The following is a 15,987-nucleotide window of genomic DNA, read 5'->3' on the forward strand; positions in this document are numbered from 1 at the left end:
TCACCCGCTGTTCCCAAATGTCGGCCCTTTGGGGCAATTTTGGGGCACAAGTGGGAGATTTGGGGCTGAGAGTTGAGTTTGGGGGCAGACCCAGGTGAGGGTTTGGGGCCAATGGGCAGCGTTCGGGCAAAGGGGGCGGGGCTGGGACAAAGGGTCAGGGGTGGGACAGTGGGGTTTGGGGAAGGGTCTGGGGACAGCTGGGGACAGGGACGAGGCCAGGACCCCAAACACCAACCCAAACACCAACAAAACCAGTAAGAGCAGTGCTAACACCAGAAGATTTGGCACAGAAATAGGATCCGGAATCCTCGTCCTTGAGGTAGTTCATGGTCAGCGCCACCGAGCTCTGCACGTTCTCCCTGGAGATCCTGAACCGGCCCTGGACTGAATCCACATACCTGGTGCTGCCACCATCACTGTTGATGCTGGCGATGAATTCCAGCCCCTGCCCGGGTCTCTGGCAGATCCAGCCCATTGCAAATTTCCAATAATCGAACCCGGAGCCTCGGCAGAGGAGGCGCAGGGACCCCCCGGGGGGCTGGAGGTCCCCCCCGCACTCCAGCAGGGTCACGGCTGCCTGGAGCACTGTGGGACAAAGGGGAGATGGGGATGAGGCGAAAGCTCAACCCTTGACCCCAACATCCCAACTATTGGCCCCAAATTTTGACCCTTGCCGTTCATCACCCTCCTCCTCCCAGGTGGGTCCTGTCCCTTTTTTCCAAATGGCTAAGCCCACTCTGAGGCCCTGGACCAATCAGGTTTCCCATCCCCATCTCCCCTTTGTCCCGCAGGGCTCCGGGCGGTCGTGACCCTGCTGGAGTGCGGTGGGGACCTCCAGCCCCCCGGGGGGTCCCTGCGCCTCCTCTGCCGAGGGTCTGGGTTCAGTTTCGGCAGTTTTGGGATGATGTGGAAGCACCAGAGACCCGGGCAGACTCTGGAGGGGCTTGCGGTGATCGCCAGCAGTGGGAACACCTACTGCAATCCATCCTTCAAGGGCTGGTTCAGGATCTCCAGGGACAACGGGCAGAGCTCGGTGATGCTGACCATGAACAACCTCAGGGATGAGGATTCCGCCATTTATTTTTGCGAGAAATTTTCTGGTATAGGTGTTGGTGGTCCTGCTGCTAATTGAGGTGATGATGATGGTTGTGTCCCCATCCCTGTGCCCCCCCCTCTCCCCGTTCCCCAGACCCTTCACCCAAACCCGCAGCCTACACCCAGCCCTTGACCATTGATGCCAACCTTGCTCTGCCTTGGCCCCAATTCTCACCCGCTGACCCCAAACCACAACTCCTGACCCCAATCTCCTCTTTCTGCCCCAAAACTTGATTCTGAAAGTGGATACTTCTGGTCAAGGGTTAAGATTTCGGTCAATTTTGTGGCCAAGAGTGGAGAATTTGGGGCAGAGCCAGGGCAGGGTTGGGAGATGTGGTCAGAAATGGGGTCAGGGGCAGAGTTTGGGAGAAGGGTCTGGGGAACCTGGACAGGTGGGGACACGGCCATGGGGATGGGGTCAATACCATAAGCAGCAGCACCCCAAGTACCAGAGGCAGCTTTCACGCAGAAATAGGATCCGGAATCCTCGTCCTTGAGGTTGTTCATGGTCAGCGTCACCGAGATCTGCCCGTTGTCCCTGGAGATCCTGAACCGGCCCTGCACTGATGATGCGTAGGCGTAGCTGGATCCATCGTTCTTGATCGCTGCGACGTATTCCAACCCCTGCCCGGGTCTCTGGCGGATCCAGAACATTCTGAAACTGCCCAAACTGAACCCGGATCCTCGGCAGAGGAGGCGCAGGGACCCCCCGGGGGGCTGGGGGTTCCCCCCGGCCTCCAGCAGGGTCACGGCCGCTCTCCGATCCCCAAACCTTCACTGGTTTTGCCCCCAATTACCTTTGTTTGTCCCCAAATCTCCAACAGAGTTTTCCAGAATGGTAAAGTGCGTTAAACCATGCAATTAGCCCCAGTTCACCCATTAATTAATTGGACACCTCCACCTGACTTTTGCATCCACTCATCCCCATCTCCCCTTTGTCCCACAGGGCTCCGGGCGGCCGTGACCCTGCTGGAGTGTGGGGGGGAACTCCAGCCCCCCGGGGGATCCCTGCGCCTCCTCTGCCGAGCGCCCGGGATCGATTTTGGGATTATTGTGATGGCCTGGATCCGCCAGAGACCCGGGCAGGCGCTGGAGTTCATTGCAGATATCAGCACCACTGGCAGCACCAGCTATGCGGATTCGGTCAAGGGCCGGTTCACGATCTCCAAGGACAACGGGCAGAGCTCGGTGACGCTGACCATGAACAACCTCAAGGACGAGAATTCCGGATACTATTTCTGTGCCAAATATGCTTATACTCCTGATGGTACTTATGGTGTTGCTTCTATTGACGTGCCGGGCTTTGCCCCATTCCCCATCCAGCACTGCAGGAGCATCCGGGAGCAGGACGGTCGGGACAGACGGACGGATATGAGAGATCTCTGCAGCCAGGTCATGGCATTTGGGGTTTATTGCAAAGGACGAACTGCAGGGCCCTGCTGGGAGCTACCAGGCACAGCTGGAGAAGGGCTGAGAGAAGAGAGGGGAGAGAGGATGAGACGGGAAGAGAGTAAGAGAGTAAAAAAGGTAAATGAGTAAAAGGGTGAGAGAATAAAAAGGCTAAGAGAGTGAAAGAGTCAGTGAATAAAATGGTAAGAGTGTAAAAGGGTAGGAACATAAAACTCTAAGAGAATAAAAGGGTAAGAGAGTGAGGTTCCCACCACAACAAAATAAATCTTCTTCTCTGTAGAATATTCTAATTCTCACTAACCAATCTGGTCCAATATACAAACCCTACATCATTTCCATACACCCTAAAAGAATCATTTCATTACCGTACTCTATTACATTTTAAACCCTAAAAACTCCTCTTTGGCACCCTTCTGCCAAGTCTAAAACCTACTCTTTGGAAACCCTAAAAACTCCTCTTTGGAGCAACTTTAAACCCTAAAAACTCCTCTTTGGAAGAACTTTAAACCCTAAAAACTCCTTTTTGGAGTAACTTTAAACCCTAAAAACTCCTCTTTGGGCCCTTCTGCCAAGCTGTAGGGTCGCTCTGACCCTTGGAGCTGTCTGCAGGCAGAGGGTGTTGTTCCATCAAAATGGGATCACCTTCAGCCGGCCACGCCGTTGTTTTCCAGTTGTTCAGTCACTGAGGGATCTCAAAGCTTGCTTTCATTTCAATCTCTCTGATGGTCTCCATATTCTCAAAATTTTTTACCCGACTTATTGATATTATCAATATACCCATATTGATAAGGCTTTGCTGTTCCATCCTCCCCAACCAGCATCAGCATAAGCACCGTGACCATCGGTGTCCTTGGTGCAGAAATAGGATCCGGAATCCTCGTCCTTGAGGTTGTTCATGGTCAGCGTCACCGAGCTCTGCCCGTTGTCCCTGGAGATCGTGACCCGGCCCTTGATGGAATCTGCGTACCTGGTGACGCCACCACTGCTGGTGATGGTTCCGACCCACTCAAACCCCTGCCCGGGTCTCCGGTGCATCCAGCCCATCCCAAAATTCCCAAAACTGAACCCGGACCCTCGGCAGAGGAGGCGCAGGGAGCCCCCGGGGGGCTGGAGTTCCCCCCCCGCACTCCAGCAGGGTCACGGCCACTCCCCCATCCGCAAAGCTTCTCTGCTTTTGCCCCAGAATCCTTTTTTCTTGCCTCAAATGTCCAGCAGAGGTTTCCTGTATTGAAAAATTCCTTAAACCCTGCAATGAGCCCAAATCCACCCATTAATTAATTGGACACCTCAGCCTGACTTTTGCATCGCCCCATCCCCATCTCCCCTTCGTCCCGCAGGTCTCCGGGTGTTGCCCGATTGATAAATGACACAAAACTCGGATAAGTTTTGTGGGTGCTTTATTACGGGCCCAGGGTGCTGGGGGACTCACGTCCCAAAAACCCAAGCCCCCGATTTCACATATGGGTGCTTCCCTCTTATACATGCGATTCACAACAAAGTCTCCAAGAAACAGTTCCCTTGTGATACATTCCTTAGTTCACAGGCAAGATCATAAATCTTCTGCTTATCTTATTCTAAGAGCATTGTATGCTGCCTTCAGACAGGTTAGCATTCTTACTCTCCTGCACTAGTTTAATTATTTACTAAATTCCTAAGACTACCTGCTAAGTTACACACAAACCAAACACACACACTATCAACGGCTGCAAAACTGCAAAACTGCTTTTAACAAACCAATTCACACACAACTCATAACTAAACTATAATTACACATTTTGTGCAATTTCATTTCTTTTCCAATATTTCCCCACTTTTGAGCATCCTTCAGTCCTACTGCAAGGATGCTCAATCAACAGTATTGACAGTAACATCTTCATAACGAGGTGGGGAGTGTTCTTCATTCTGCCGCCCGCGGGTCATGGCCTTCAGCAACCGGAGAGATCGCTTCTTTTCCTTTTCGATCACTCCTAAGAGGCATCTATATACAATCCATATAGTCACTAAAAATACTAAAAACATTAGTGCATACTCTATAGCAGATGTAATCCAGCCAGACAGGTGAAGCCCCAAAGAATCAAATACTGCTCCTATCCAGTTATGCTGTGCTTCCTTTTCAATTTCCTTGGTTTTTGTTTCCACTTCTGCCAGTTAAGAAATATCTTTCTCAATTTCAAGTGTAACATTTGGAATGTGTACACAGCAATGATCTATTCTCCTACTCAGGTAACCACAAACTCCATGTTCTCTTAACAGTAGCAAATCCAATGCCATTCTGTTTTGTAGGGTCATTCTTGATGTAGCTTGCAATTGCAAATTTAGATCTTTAAATCCCTTCTTAGTAGCTGCTGCCAACCTTTCTGTCTGTCCTAACAAGTTGTTGAGCATCTCCCTATTTCGATATGTCGCTGCCGGAGGGAATAATGATTCTAATATCCATCCAAAGTGTACTCCTGAGCCAGGTTCATGCCACTGCTCCTCTAGGGATTCTTCCCTCTTTCTGAGTCCTTTCCTTTGGATCAATCTATTCTGTTTCCAGTATGGACACAATGTGGGAACCCCTAGGGTGATTTGTGTTACTGATCCATCTAGAGGTAAATGTGTGGTCCACTGTCCATGTCCCAACACCCAGACTAGATTTCTAGGGCTATGCACAGTAGTATATCTGCAATCTATAGGTCCCTCCATGGACTCTTTGCTAACCGTATGATCATATCCCCTACACTCGCATCCCCACTTTAATGCCATTTTCACCGGTACCAATCCAATTCGGTCTTCCGGTGTGTCACATGTAAAAACCTCAGTACAATTCCAATCCTCTTTCTGCGGTCTGAACTCTCGGGAAGATGTAGATGTGATGAGGGCCCTATAATGTGACTGATTCTTTACTCCTGACCATTGGATGCACCATTGTACTTCCCCAAGGTAATCATAGTGTTCCAAAACACTAGGTCCCCATAATGTCTTCCAACTATTCCAGGTGTCAAAATTCTGTGTGACATTCTGACAACTCATCTCATTTCGGTGGGATTTCGTTCTTATTCGTACTGTATTGCATGGCTCATCTATTGGGGTTGCAATTAAACACCTCCTGGTATTTTGAATCCAACCATAATGATTGGGTTTCTTTTCACATTCCTCTCTAGTCATAGCCCGAATGGTCATACACAAATCCCTCCATACATCCACTGGTTTGGGAACTGACTGGCAGGACCATGAAACATTCTTGAATGTTTCAGGCATTTTGGTTACCGGTATTATTCCCCAGGGAATAGGTTCACCTGCAGCCTGTGGTAATGGTAGGCAAGCTGTTATTTTAGTCACATTCTGCATGATCCCAAAATCTCTAATTAATCCTACCACTAAGTTTTCCTGCTCAGTATTCCGTTCTATTGTATCATTAGCCTCCCGTCTACCCCTTCTACCGTGTCTCTGTAAGGATAACATCATTCTGTCATGCCTCCACCATGCATTTCCTATTCTACGATTAGTGACATTCAACCACCCACAACCTTTGCCTTCCTTCTCCCACCAACTGGTCCTGTCCTCTATTCTGTCCCAGGTCAGTTCCCTATTTTGCCTCCACCTTTTGACCCATAGGTTCCTTTGATATCTTGATCTTACTAGGAAGGAACAATTTATTCTAAGGGGTGACCCATCCCACATGTCCGCTGCCATTGATACTGGATCAACCTTTATGTTTTCAGCACGATCCCCTGTCCATGGCAAAACCCTCATACTCACTCTTTTGTAATCAAAACTATCCCGTCTCTTGACCAAACATGTATATTCTCCCGTATCGTTTGTGGTTACCTTAGTAAGATTCAGTACCGTGTTTCCTTGTTGTTTATCCTGATCCCAACCGACTCCGATCTTGCCTCGGCTTCTTTCAGCCCCCCGTTGCCATATTGCAATAACTTCACCGGCCTCAACTCTCTGGCTGTCAAATATAACACAAGTTAATTGAACATCCATCCCTTCCATGACTGTAACCTTTGTTTCTTCAACCTGTACTAGAATAGACCCTTGAACGGGTAATAGTCTCATGATCACTAGCAGTAATATAATTAAGAAGGCGGCTTTGCGCGGAAGATCATCCGGGTTGGAGACACTATCTGGGTTTCCCATTGGAACGGTGCCTTCTTTACCCTGGTGTAATGGATCCAAGCATCCATCCCCAGAACCTTCACCGCCGTGTAGGTCGTCATCATCACCTGGTGGGGTCCACTCCATGATTCCCATAGCGGATCCGTGATCCACTTCTTGACGTACACCTGGTCCCCAGGCTGAATGTCGTGGACCGAATTCTCCAGCGTGAGCGGTCTATTCCATTGTAAAGTATTTCTTAAAGAATTCAAGATCTTATTAAGTGACATAACATACTCTGCAATTGCCTGGTCCCCACTCACATGTACCTCCCCTTTTAATACAGTTGCATGATATGGTTTGCCATATAGTATCTCATATGGACTTACGCCTACCTTTTCCCTTGGTTTAATTTGAATCCTGAGTAGGGCCAAAGGCAAAGCTTGAGGCCAGTGCAGCTAAGCTTCCTGGCAAATCTTTTTGATTTGTACTTTCAGGGTTTGATTCATCCTTTCCACCTGCCCACTAGACTGAGGTCTCCAGGGGGTATGCAAATTCCAGGTTATATCTAACAGTCGTGCTAATTCCTGCACTACCCCGGCTATAAAATGCGGACCCCTATCTGATGACAATCCTAAAGGTACTCCAAATCTTGGTATTATTTCTTTTAACAAGGTTTTTACCACCTCCTTAGCCTGATTAGTTCTACATGGAAAAGCTTCTGGCCACCCCGAAAACGTACATACATACACTAACAAGTATCTGTATCCCTGTGCCCTAGGCAATGCGGAAAAATCAACTTGCCAGTAATCTCCCGGTTGTGGCCCGACTTGCAGCTTTCCCATTTGTATTTGTCTCCTAACTACTGGATTATTTTTCAAACATACCGGGCACATTGCATTAACTCTTTTTGCCATTGTTAACATCTGATTAGAGATTATCTCATTTTTCAAAAATTTTACCAATACTTCTGCCCCCCAATGACATTTGTTATGTTCTGATTCCAAAATAAATTTCATTATGCGAGTAGGTACCACTATTTGTCCCAGTGGTGTAACATACCACCCAAGTTGATTCCTCTGTGCCCCTAGCAAGTTTATTAGTTTTCCATCTTCTATTGAATATTTGGGCTCCTGATTCAGGTAAGGGGTAGCCGGATTCGTTCTTACCGGTACCAATGCCATTTGAGTCCATATTTCCCGTGCCACTTGCCGTGCTGTAACATCAGCAAATCGGTTTCCTCTGTAAACGTCTCCTTCCGCAGTCTGATGTCCTCTAACATGCATAACTGCAACTGCTTTGGGACTATGTACTGCATCCAGTAGCTGTAGCACTTCTTCCCGGTGCTTGATGTTGGTTCCCTGTGAATTCAAAAGCCCCCTTTCCTTCCATAACGCCCCATGTACATGAACCACACCAAAGGCATATTTAGAATCTGTCCAGATATTAACCCTTTTGTCCTTGCTCAAATACAGGGCTCTGGTGAGTCCAATCACCTCTGCCTTCTGGGCCGAAGTTCCAGGTAACAAAGCCTTTGCCTCTATTACCTGATCCAATGTTACCACTGCATACCCGGCATAACGAGTCCCATTCTCGACAAAACTGGATCCATCGGTGTATAGTTCCCATTCAGGGTCTTCCAATGGTTCATCCTTTAAGTCGGGTCTGCTGGCATATACTTGTTCAATTACGTCTACGCAATCGTGCACCAGTTCCCCCAGCCTCCTGGTCACTGCATAAAAATTCTGCTGGATTAACATGATTAGTAGTCTTTATTTCAATATCATCCTGTTCTCTCAGGGTAGCCTGGTATTGCAACATTCGACTGGATGATAGCCAGTGACCCCCCTTTTGCTCCAAAACAGCCATGACCATATGGGGAACAAATACTTTCATTTTTGCCCCCAAAGTCAATTTCCGGGCCTCTTGAATAAGAATTATTTTTGCCGCCACAGCTCATAAACACAAGGGCCACCCGGAACTTACCGAATCCAGTTGTTTAGAGAAGTATCCCACTGGCCTCTTCCAGGATCCCACCTTCTGGGTGAGGACCCCCAATGCCAGTTTTTGCCTCTCATTCACGTACAACTGGAATTCCTTGGTCAGGTCAGGGAGTCCTAGGGCTGGGGCCTCCTTTAGTGCCTGCTTCAATTTCTGGAAGGCCTTCTTTTGCTGTGTTGTCCACTCCAGCCGATGCTGCTTCAAGGCCTCATACAGCGGCTTGGCTAGGAGACCGAAATTCATGATCCACAGTCGACACCATCCCACCATTCCTAGAAAAGATCTCAATTCCTGATGGTTACGAGGCAAAGGAATAGCACATATTGCCTCTATTCGGTTTACTCCCAAACGTCTCTGCCCTTGTGTGATCTCACAACCGAGATAAATAACGCTATTTTTGACCAGTTGAGCTTTTTCCTTAGAAACCCGATACCCTGCTTGGCCCAGCATGTTGAGTAATTTAATTGTTAATTCCACACACATTTCCCTTTCCTTAGTAGCCAGAAAGATGTCGTCCACGTACTGCAGGACTACATACAAGGATGGGGATATTGTTACCTGGGTTATCTTCCATTCCTCCAGCTCATTGGCCAGTTGATTTCCAAAAATAGTGGGGGACCATTTAAATCCTTGTGGGATTCTGGTCCATGTAAGCTGCTTCTTTCTCTCAGAATCAGGACTCTCCCACTCGAAGGCAAAATATTTCCTACTCTCTACTGCCAGTGGGATGCAGAAGAAGGCATCTTTAAGGTCAATCACTGAGAACCATTTAAACTCCTCCGATACAGATGTTAACAAGGTATAAGGATTAGCAACAACTGGATGTATGTCTTTCACTATTTCATTAATAGCCCTTAAGTCCTGTACCAAACGGTACTTACCATTAGGTTTCTTTACTGGAAAAATTGGAGTATTATACTCCGATTCACATTCCTGTAATATTCCTTGAGCCAAAAATTGTTTAATTAATGGGGCTACTCCCCTCCTTGCCTCAAGCTTCAAGGGGTATTGCTTTACCCTCACTGGTTGGGCCCCTTCCTTTAGTTCCACCTTTACGGGCTGCGCAGCTTTAGATTTTCCGGGAACCCCTGACTCCCATACCCAGGGTACTACAGCCTGCTCAATTTCTTCTAGAATAGGAGAGGCATCCACTTCCTTGATCACAAAAATGCCTGCTATTTGTTCCTCAGGTATTTCCAATTTCACCCTTCCCCCTTCAAATATTATTTTCACATTAAGTCGGGACAACAGGTCTCTGCCAAGAAGGGGTGTGGGGCAGTTTGGCATATACAAGAATTGGTGATCTAATTCCTTCCCCCCAAACCTAAGATTTAAAGGTTGTAAAAATGGTTGTTCCTCTAGCTTCCCTGTTGCCCCCACCACCTGTACTGTTGTGTCACTCAAAGGTCCCAATAGTCTATTAAGTACAGAATAGGTTGCTCCAGTGTCTACCATAAATTCTTGATCCTTTCCATCTATCTCTAAAACTACCCTAAGATCCTTTTCTAGTCAGCCTTGATTCTGATAGTTTCCCAAAACTAGTGCTTGAGCGACTTCTGCTGGTCCTCCCGTGAATCCTCCCACAGGAGCATTCCCCATTGGACCTGTCCTTAATCCTATGTTTCCCATGCCCATACCTCCTCTAACCGGGCATTCATTTTTCCAGTGTCCTAACTGTCGGCAAAACGCACACTGGTTTGGATCCAACCTCCCCGTGTTAGGTGCAAACCCAAATCCTCCCCGACCTCTTGCCAGCCCCCTTTGTCCGTGATTAGCTCCTCCCCGACCTTGACCCCTAATGGGTCTTCCTCCTACCCCTGTCTGTTGCATTACAGCCAGAATACTAGCTTGTTGTCTTTTTGCAGTTTCTTTTTCCCTGTTGTTGTATACCTTCCACGCTACCTCCAACATTTTGTCCAAACTTCCAGTGTCCTCTCCTTCCAACTTTTGTAACTTTTTCCTAATATCTTCTTGTGATTGCCCCATAAACAACAATGCCAATTGAAGTTTTCCTGATTGATCCTCTACATCTAAATTAGTAAACTTCCGAGCCATGTCTTTTAATCGTTCTAAAAAGGCAGACGGTGACTCATTCTTGTCCTGCTTGACCGAATACAGCTTAGACCAGTTCATAGTCTTAGGTATTCCTGTCCTAATTCCTTCCACCAACAATTCCTGATATCGTTTTACAGCCCTTATTCCTCCCGTAGAGTTTGGGTCCCACCTTGGTTCCTCACTAGGTACCAATTCATCAACTGTTTCATTTAGTTGTCTCAACCGTATCTCCTCACGAGCCTTTTCTCTAGTGGCTTTAATAACCATTTCCTTTTCTGTGGAATACATTATAGTATCTAATAATACCTGTAAATCATTCCAGTCCGGATTCTGAGTCTTTATTACCATTTTAACCACCCTTGCCACCCTTTCGGGATCCTCCCGATAACTCCCCGCTGATTGCTTCCATATTACCAAATCCCCGGGGGAGAAAGGCACCTTTATAAGTATCCTTTCTCCCTGTGGTCCCACAGCTTCCCTTAATGGCGCAATTAACTGTGGCCCCTTCTGCCCCTTCCTCCCCTGGCGAGTCCGCCCTGCTAATGGAGTTCTTTTAACACTCTCATTCCTTTCACCATCACCACCACCACTATCACTCTCACTAGATCCCGTTTTTATAGCTATATCCGCAGGGGGAGCAGGGGGCACATTAGGAGCAACCGGAGCCCTCGGGCGTGCTATACAATAAGACAAATCTTCCTCAACTGAAGGATACAAATTACGCTCCTTTCTTTCTTTACATCCCACACACTCCCTTTCATCATTCACTTCTAAAACCAAAATACCACACTCCTTTTGCCATTCATCTTTCCGGTACAAAACGAAAAACAAATCCAAATATGGTATTTCATCCCATTTCTCATTTCTCCTTAAAAATTGCATCAAAGATTCCATTATCTCCAGTTCCAGTGTACCATTCACCGGCCATCCCGCTTGCCCAATCTCACATTCAGGCCAACAATGATTACAATAATCTATCATTTTACTTTTATCCAATTCTTGATAATACCCCTCACTTTTCCACCGTTTCAATATACAACCTAATGGTGTATTTCCAGGTATTTTACCATTGGCTTGCGCAAAGGTTTTAAAAGTTTTAAAAGACATCATATTACAGCCTTTAATTCCACCTTTAGTTCCAGTAAACCAATACACCTTAAACCAATATACCTTCTCGCCGTCCTTCCCAAACAAAAACAGGAGGCGAGTTCCGGTCCTGCGTCCTTAGACGTCTTATGGCCGGAGCCTAGGCTTTTTACCAACCACCAAATCCAAATCCAATTATCACCTTTTTCCAATATAAAGCACCTTCAGGCTTACCTTGGCAGTTGTCCAACAGGCGCGGGGTCGGGCACGACCGATGTCTCCCCGAGAAGTGCTCGGTGCCGGCTTGGAGTGGATCGGAATGCGGAACCGCCCCAGCTGCCTTTGGAGTCCTGCCGCGGTCGCCAGAAAAACTGCTGCCCGATTGATAAATGGCACAAAACTCGGATAAGTTTTGTGGGTGCTTTATTACGGGCCCGGGGTGCTGGGGGACTCACGTCCCAAAAACCCAAGCCCCCGATTTCACATATGGGTGCTTCCCTCTTATACATGCGATTCACAACAAAGTCTCCAAGAAACAGTTCCCTTGTGATACATTCCTTAGTTCACAGGCAAGATCATAAATCTTCTGCTTATCTTATTCTAAGAGCATTGTATGCTGCCTTCAGACAGGTTAGCATTCTTACTCTCCTGCACTAGTTTAATTATTTATTAAATTCCTAAGACTACCTGCTAAGTTACACACAAACCAAACACACACACTATCAACGGCTGCAAAACTGCAAAACTGCTTTTAACAAACCAATTCACACACAACTCATAACTAAACTATAATTACACATTTTGCGCAATTTCATTTCTTTTCCAACACGGGCAGCCGTGACCCTGCTGGAGTGCGGGGGGGACCTCCAGCCCCCCGGGGGGTCCCTGCGCCTCCCCTGCCAAGGGTCTGGGTTCAGTTTTGGGAATTTTGGGATGGGCTGGATCCGCCAGAGACCCGGGCAGGGGCTAGAATACGTCGCAAGGATCAGTGACAGTGGAGGTTACACCGAGTACGCACCGTCAGTCAAGGGCCGGTTGAGGATATCCAGGGACAACGGGAAGAGCTCGGTGACGCTGACCATGAACAACCTCAAGGACGAGGATTCCGGATCCTATTTCTGTGTCAAAGCTCCTGGTGCTGGGGGTGCTGCTCCTGCTGATTATATTGACGATGCCCTTGCTGTCCCCATCTCCTCGTCCCCCCCGTCCCCGTTGCCCAGACCCTTCCTCCAGACCCCCAGCCCACACCCAGCCCTTGGCCATTGATCCCAACCTTGCTCTGCCTCGGCCCCAAATCTCACCACCTGACCCCAAACCACAACTCGCGACCCCAAATCTCCACTTTGTGCCCCACAACTTGATTCTGAAAGTGGATACTTCAAGCCCAGGGTTAAGGTTTGAGTCAACTTTGTAATAATGTGCAGAGAGCGGATTTCGGGCCAAACCACTCCAAGATTGGGACATGGGGACAGGAATGGGGTCCAGGCTTGGAGTTTTGGGGAAGGGTCCAGAGAATGGAGATAGGTGGGGACCGGGGAACAGGAACATGGCCAAATGCAACCTAAACATGAGAGTAACCAATACCTGCAGCAGCGTTCCAACCAGCACTACCAACAACACTTCTGCCATAGAAATAGGATCCGGAATCCTCGTCCTTGAGGTTGTTCATGGTCAGCATCACCGATCTCTGCCTGTTGTCCCTGGAGATCCTGACCCGGCCCTTGACCGATGGCGCGTAGTTGGCGTAAGCACCACTGCTGTGGATCCTTGCGACATATTCCAGCCCCTGCCCGGGTTTCTGGCGAATCCAGAATATGTCATAGCTCCCGAAACTGAACCCGGACGCTCGGCAGAGGGAGCGCAGGAACTCCCCGGGGGGCTGGAGGTCCCCCCGCACCCCAGCAGGGTCACAGCCGCCCGGAGCCCTGCGGGACAAAGGGGAGATGCGGATGAGGCCAAAGCTCAACCCTTGACCCAAATCCTGACTCTGGGCCCCAGATTGTGGCACTTTGTCCTTCTCCTCCTCACACTGGTCACCCTACCGTGTGGGTGCAATTCCTTTTCCCAGCTGGACTTGCCCAATGCAGGCCCACAGCCAATCAGGTTTCTCATCCCCATCTCCCCTTTGTCCCGCAGGGCTCCGGGTGGCCGTGACCCTGCTGGAGTGCGGGGGGGACCTCCAGCCCCCCGGTGGGTCCCTGACATTGCTGTGCCTAGGATCCGGGTACGATGTCGGCGGTATCACTATGTTCTGGGTCCGCCAGAGACCCGGGCAGGGGCTGGAATGGGTCGGGAGCATCAGGAAGGAGGGCTGGAGCTCCATGTACGCGCCTTCGGTGCAGGGCCGGTTCAGGATCTCCAGGGACAACGGGCAGAGCTCGGTGACGCTGACCATGAACAAGCTCATAGACGAGGATTCCGGATCCTATTTCTGTGCCAAACCTGCTGCTGCTGCTGTTGGTGGTTATAATGTTGGTGCTATTGGCCGGCTATTGGGACTCACCTGTCCCCGTTTCCCAGACAATTCCCACCAAACCCTGACCCCACTCCTGCCCTTTGTCTCAACTTTACCCTGCTCTGAACCCACATCTCAGCTCCTGGCCCCAAATCTCAGCTCCTGGCCCCAAATCAGGGCCGGTTTCATGCTGAGCTCGGCCTCGTCCCTCTAATCCCAACCATTGCCCCCAGACTTGTCCAGTTTTCCCCAAATCACAGGCAGGCACCAAGTCACAGCCACAGACCGAAATCTGGCCCATTGGACTGACATCGGCAATTTTGGGCAAAAATGTGAATTTTTGACTCCTTACCTTAACTTTGGCCCCAAATTTTGAAAAATTAAATGTAATTTGAGGAACGAGGGCACTGAGTGTGGCCCAGACGGGACATTTGGGGCAGAGCCGGAGCAGGGCTGGGACAGAGGGTGAGGAAATGGGGTCAGGGGCTGCGGTTTGGGGGAAGGGCCAGGGGAACGGGGACAGGAGGGGGCCCAGCCATGGGGGAAGAGCCAATAGCATACGCAGTATTAGCACCAGCACCAGCACGAACACTCTTGGCACAGAAATAGGTGGCGGAATCCTCGGCCTTGAGGTTGTTCATGGTCAGCGTCACCGATCTCTGCCTGTTGTCCCTGGAGATCGTGAACCGGCAGTTGACCGATGGCGCATATGCAGTGCTGGAACCACTGCTGTAGATGCCTGCGAGCCACTCCAGCCACTGCCCGGGTCTCTGGTGGATCCAGTACATATCAAAATTCCCAAAACTGAACCCGGACCCTCGGCAGAAGAGGCGCAGGGACCCCCCGGGAGGCTGGAGTTCCCCCCCGCACTCCAGCAGGGTCACGGCCGCCCGGAGCCCTGCGGGACAAAGGGGAGATGGGGATGAGGCCAAAGCTCAACCCTTGACCCAAATCCTGACCCTTGGCCCCAAACTGTGAACCATGGACCATCCCATCCTGGTTGTTTTGCTCCTGCTGCCTCTCCAAGTTGGGTCCCACACGCTTTTTCTGGCATGGCCATGTTCACTTCCGGTCAGAAGCCAATCAGGTTTCTCATTCCCATCTCCCCTTTGTCCCGCAGGGCTCCGGGCGGCCGTGACCCTGCTGGAGTGCGGGGGGGACCTCCAGCCTCCCGGGGGGTCCCTGTGCCTCCTCTGCCGAGGGTCCGGCTTCAGTTTCGGCAGTTTTGCCATGCAATGGGTCCGCCAGAGACCCGGGCAGGGGCTGGAGTGGGTCGCTGGGATCAGGAACGATGGTTCGAGCACCGGGTATGTGGATTCAGTCCAGGGCCGGTTCAGGATCTCCAGGGACAACGGGCAGAGCTCGGTGACGCTGACCATGAACAACCTCAAGGACGAGGATTCCGGATCCTATTTCTGTGCCAAACGTGTTTATGCTGATAATTGGGGCCCTCCTGCTATTTGTAAATGCACCATTGGTTGATCCATCGCCATCGCTGTGTCCCCACCTGTCCCCAAAGCCGAAGACCCTTCCCCCACACCCCAGTTCCATCATCTGACCCTTTGTCCCAGACCTGCCCCATTTCCACCCATGGTGACCAAAGACGCCAAACCCCGTCTGGTGGTGCCCCAAACCCAACTGAGTTGGTGCCAGAATTTACCAAATTTCACCCAAAATCTCAGCCCTTTGGGCACTTTTGGGGGACCAGGGTGAGATTTGGGGCCGAGAGTTGAGTTTGGGGCCAGACCCAGGGGAGGGTTTGGGGCCAATGGGCAGCGTTGGGGCAACGGGGGCAGGGCAGG

General features: G+C 49.8%; 1 gene segment (V, D, J or C); it reads right to left on the reverse strand.

Annotated features, from left to right (window-relative positions):
• LOC128946359 (immunoglobulin heavy variable 3-23-like) lies at positions 1-8,200 on the reverse strand. The segment is given in 3 exon segments: positions 1-26; positions 1,521-1,852; positions 8,154-8,200. Coding segments are annotated over 3 exon segments (405 nt in total).
• Between the last annotated feature and the right edge of the window lie 7,787 nt (positions 8,201-15,987).

The sequence above is a fragment of the Melozone crissalis genome, unplaced genomic scaffold (genome assembly GCF_028551555.1).
Source record: "Melozone crissalis strain CALT ecotype California unplaced genomic scaffold, PUWL_Pcris_2 ptg000079l_1, whole genome shotgun sequence".
In the NCBI taxonomy this organism is placed as follows: Eukaryota; Metazoa; Chordata; class Aves; order Passeriformes; family Passerellidae; genus Melozone; species Melozone crissalis.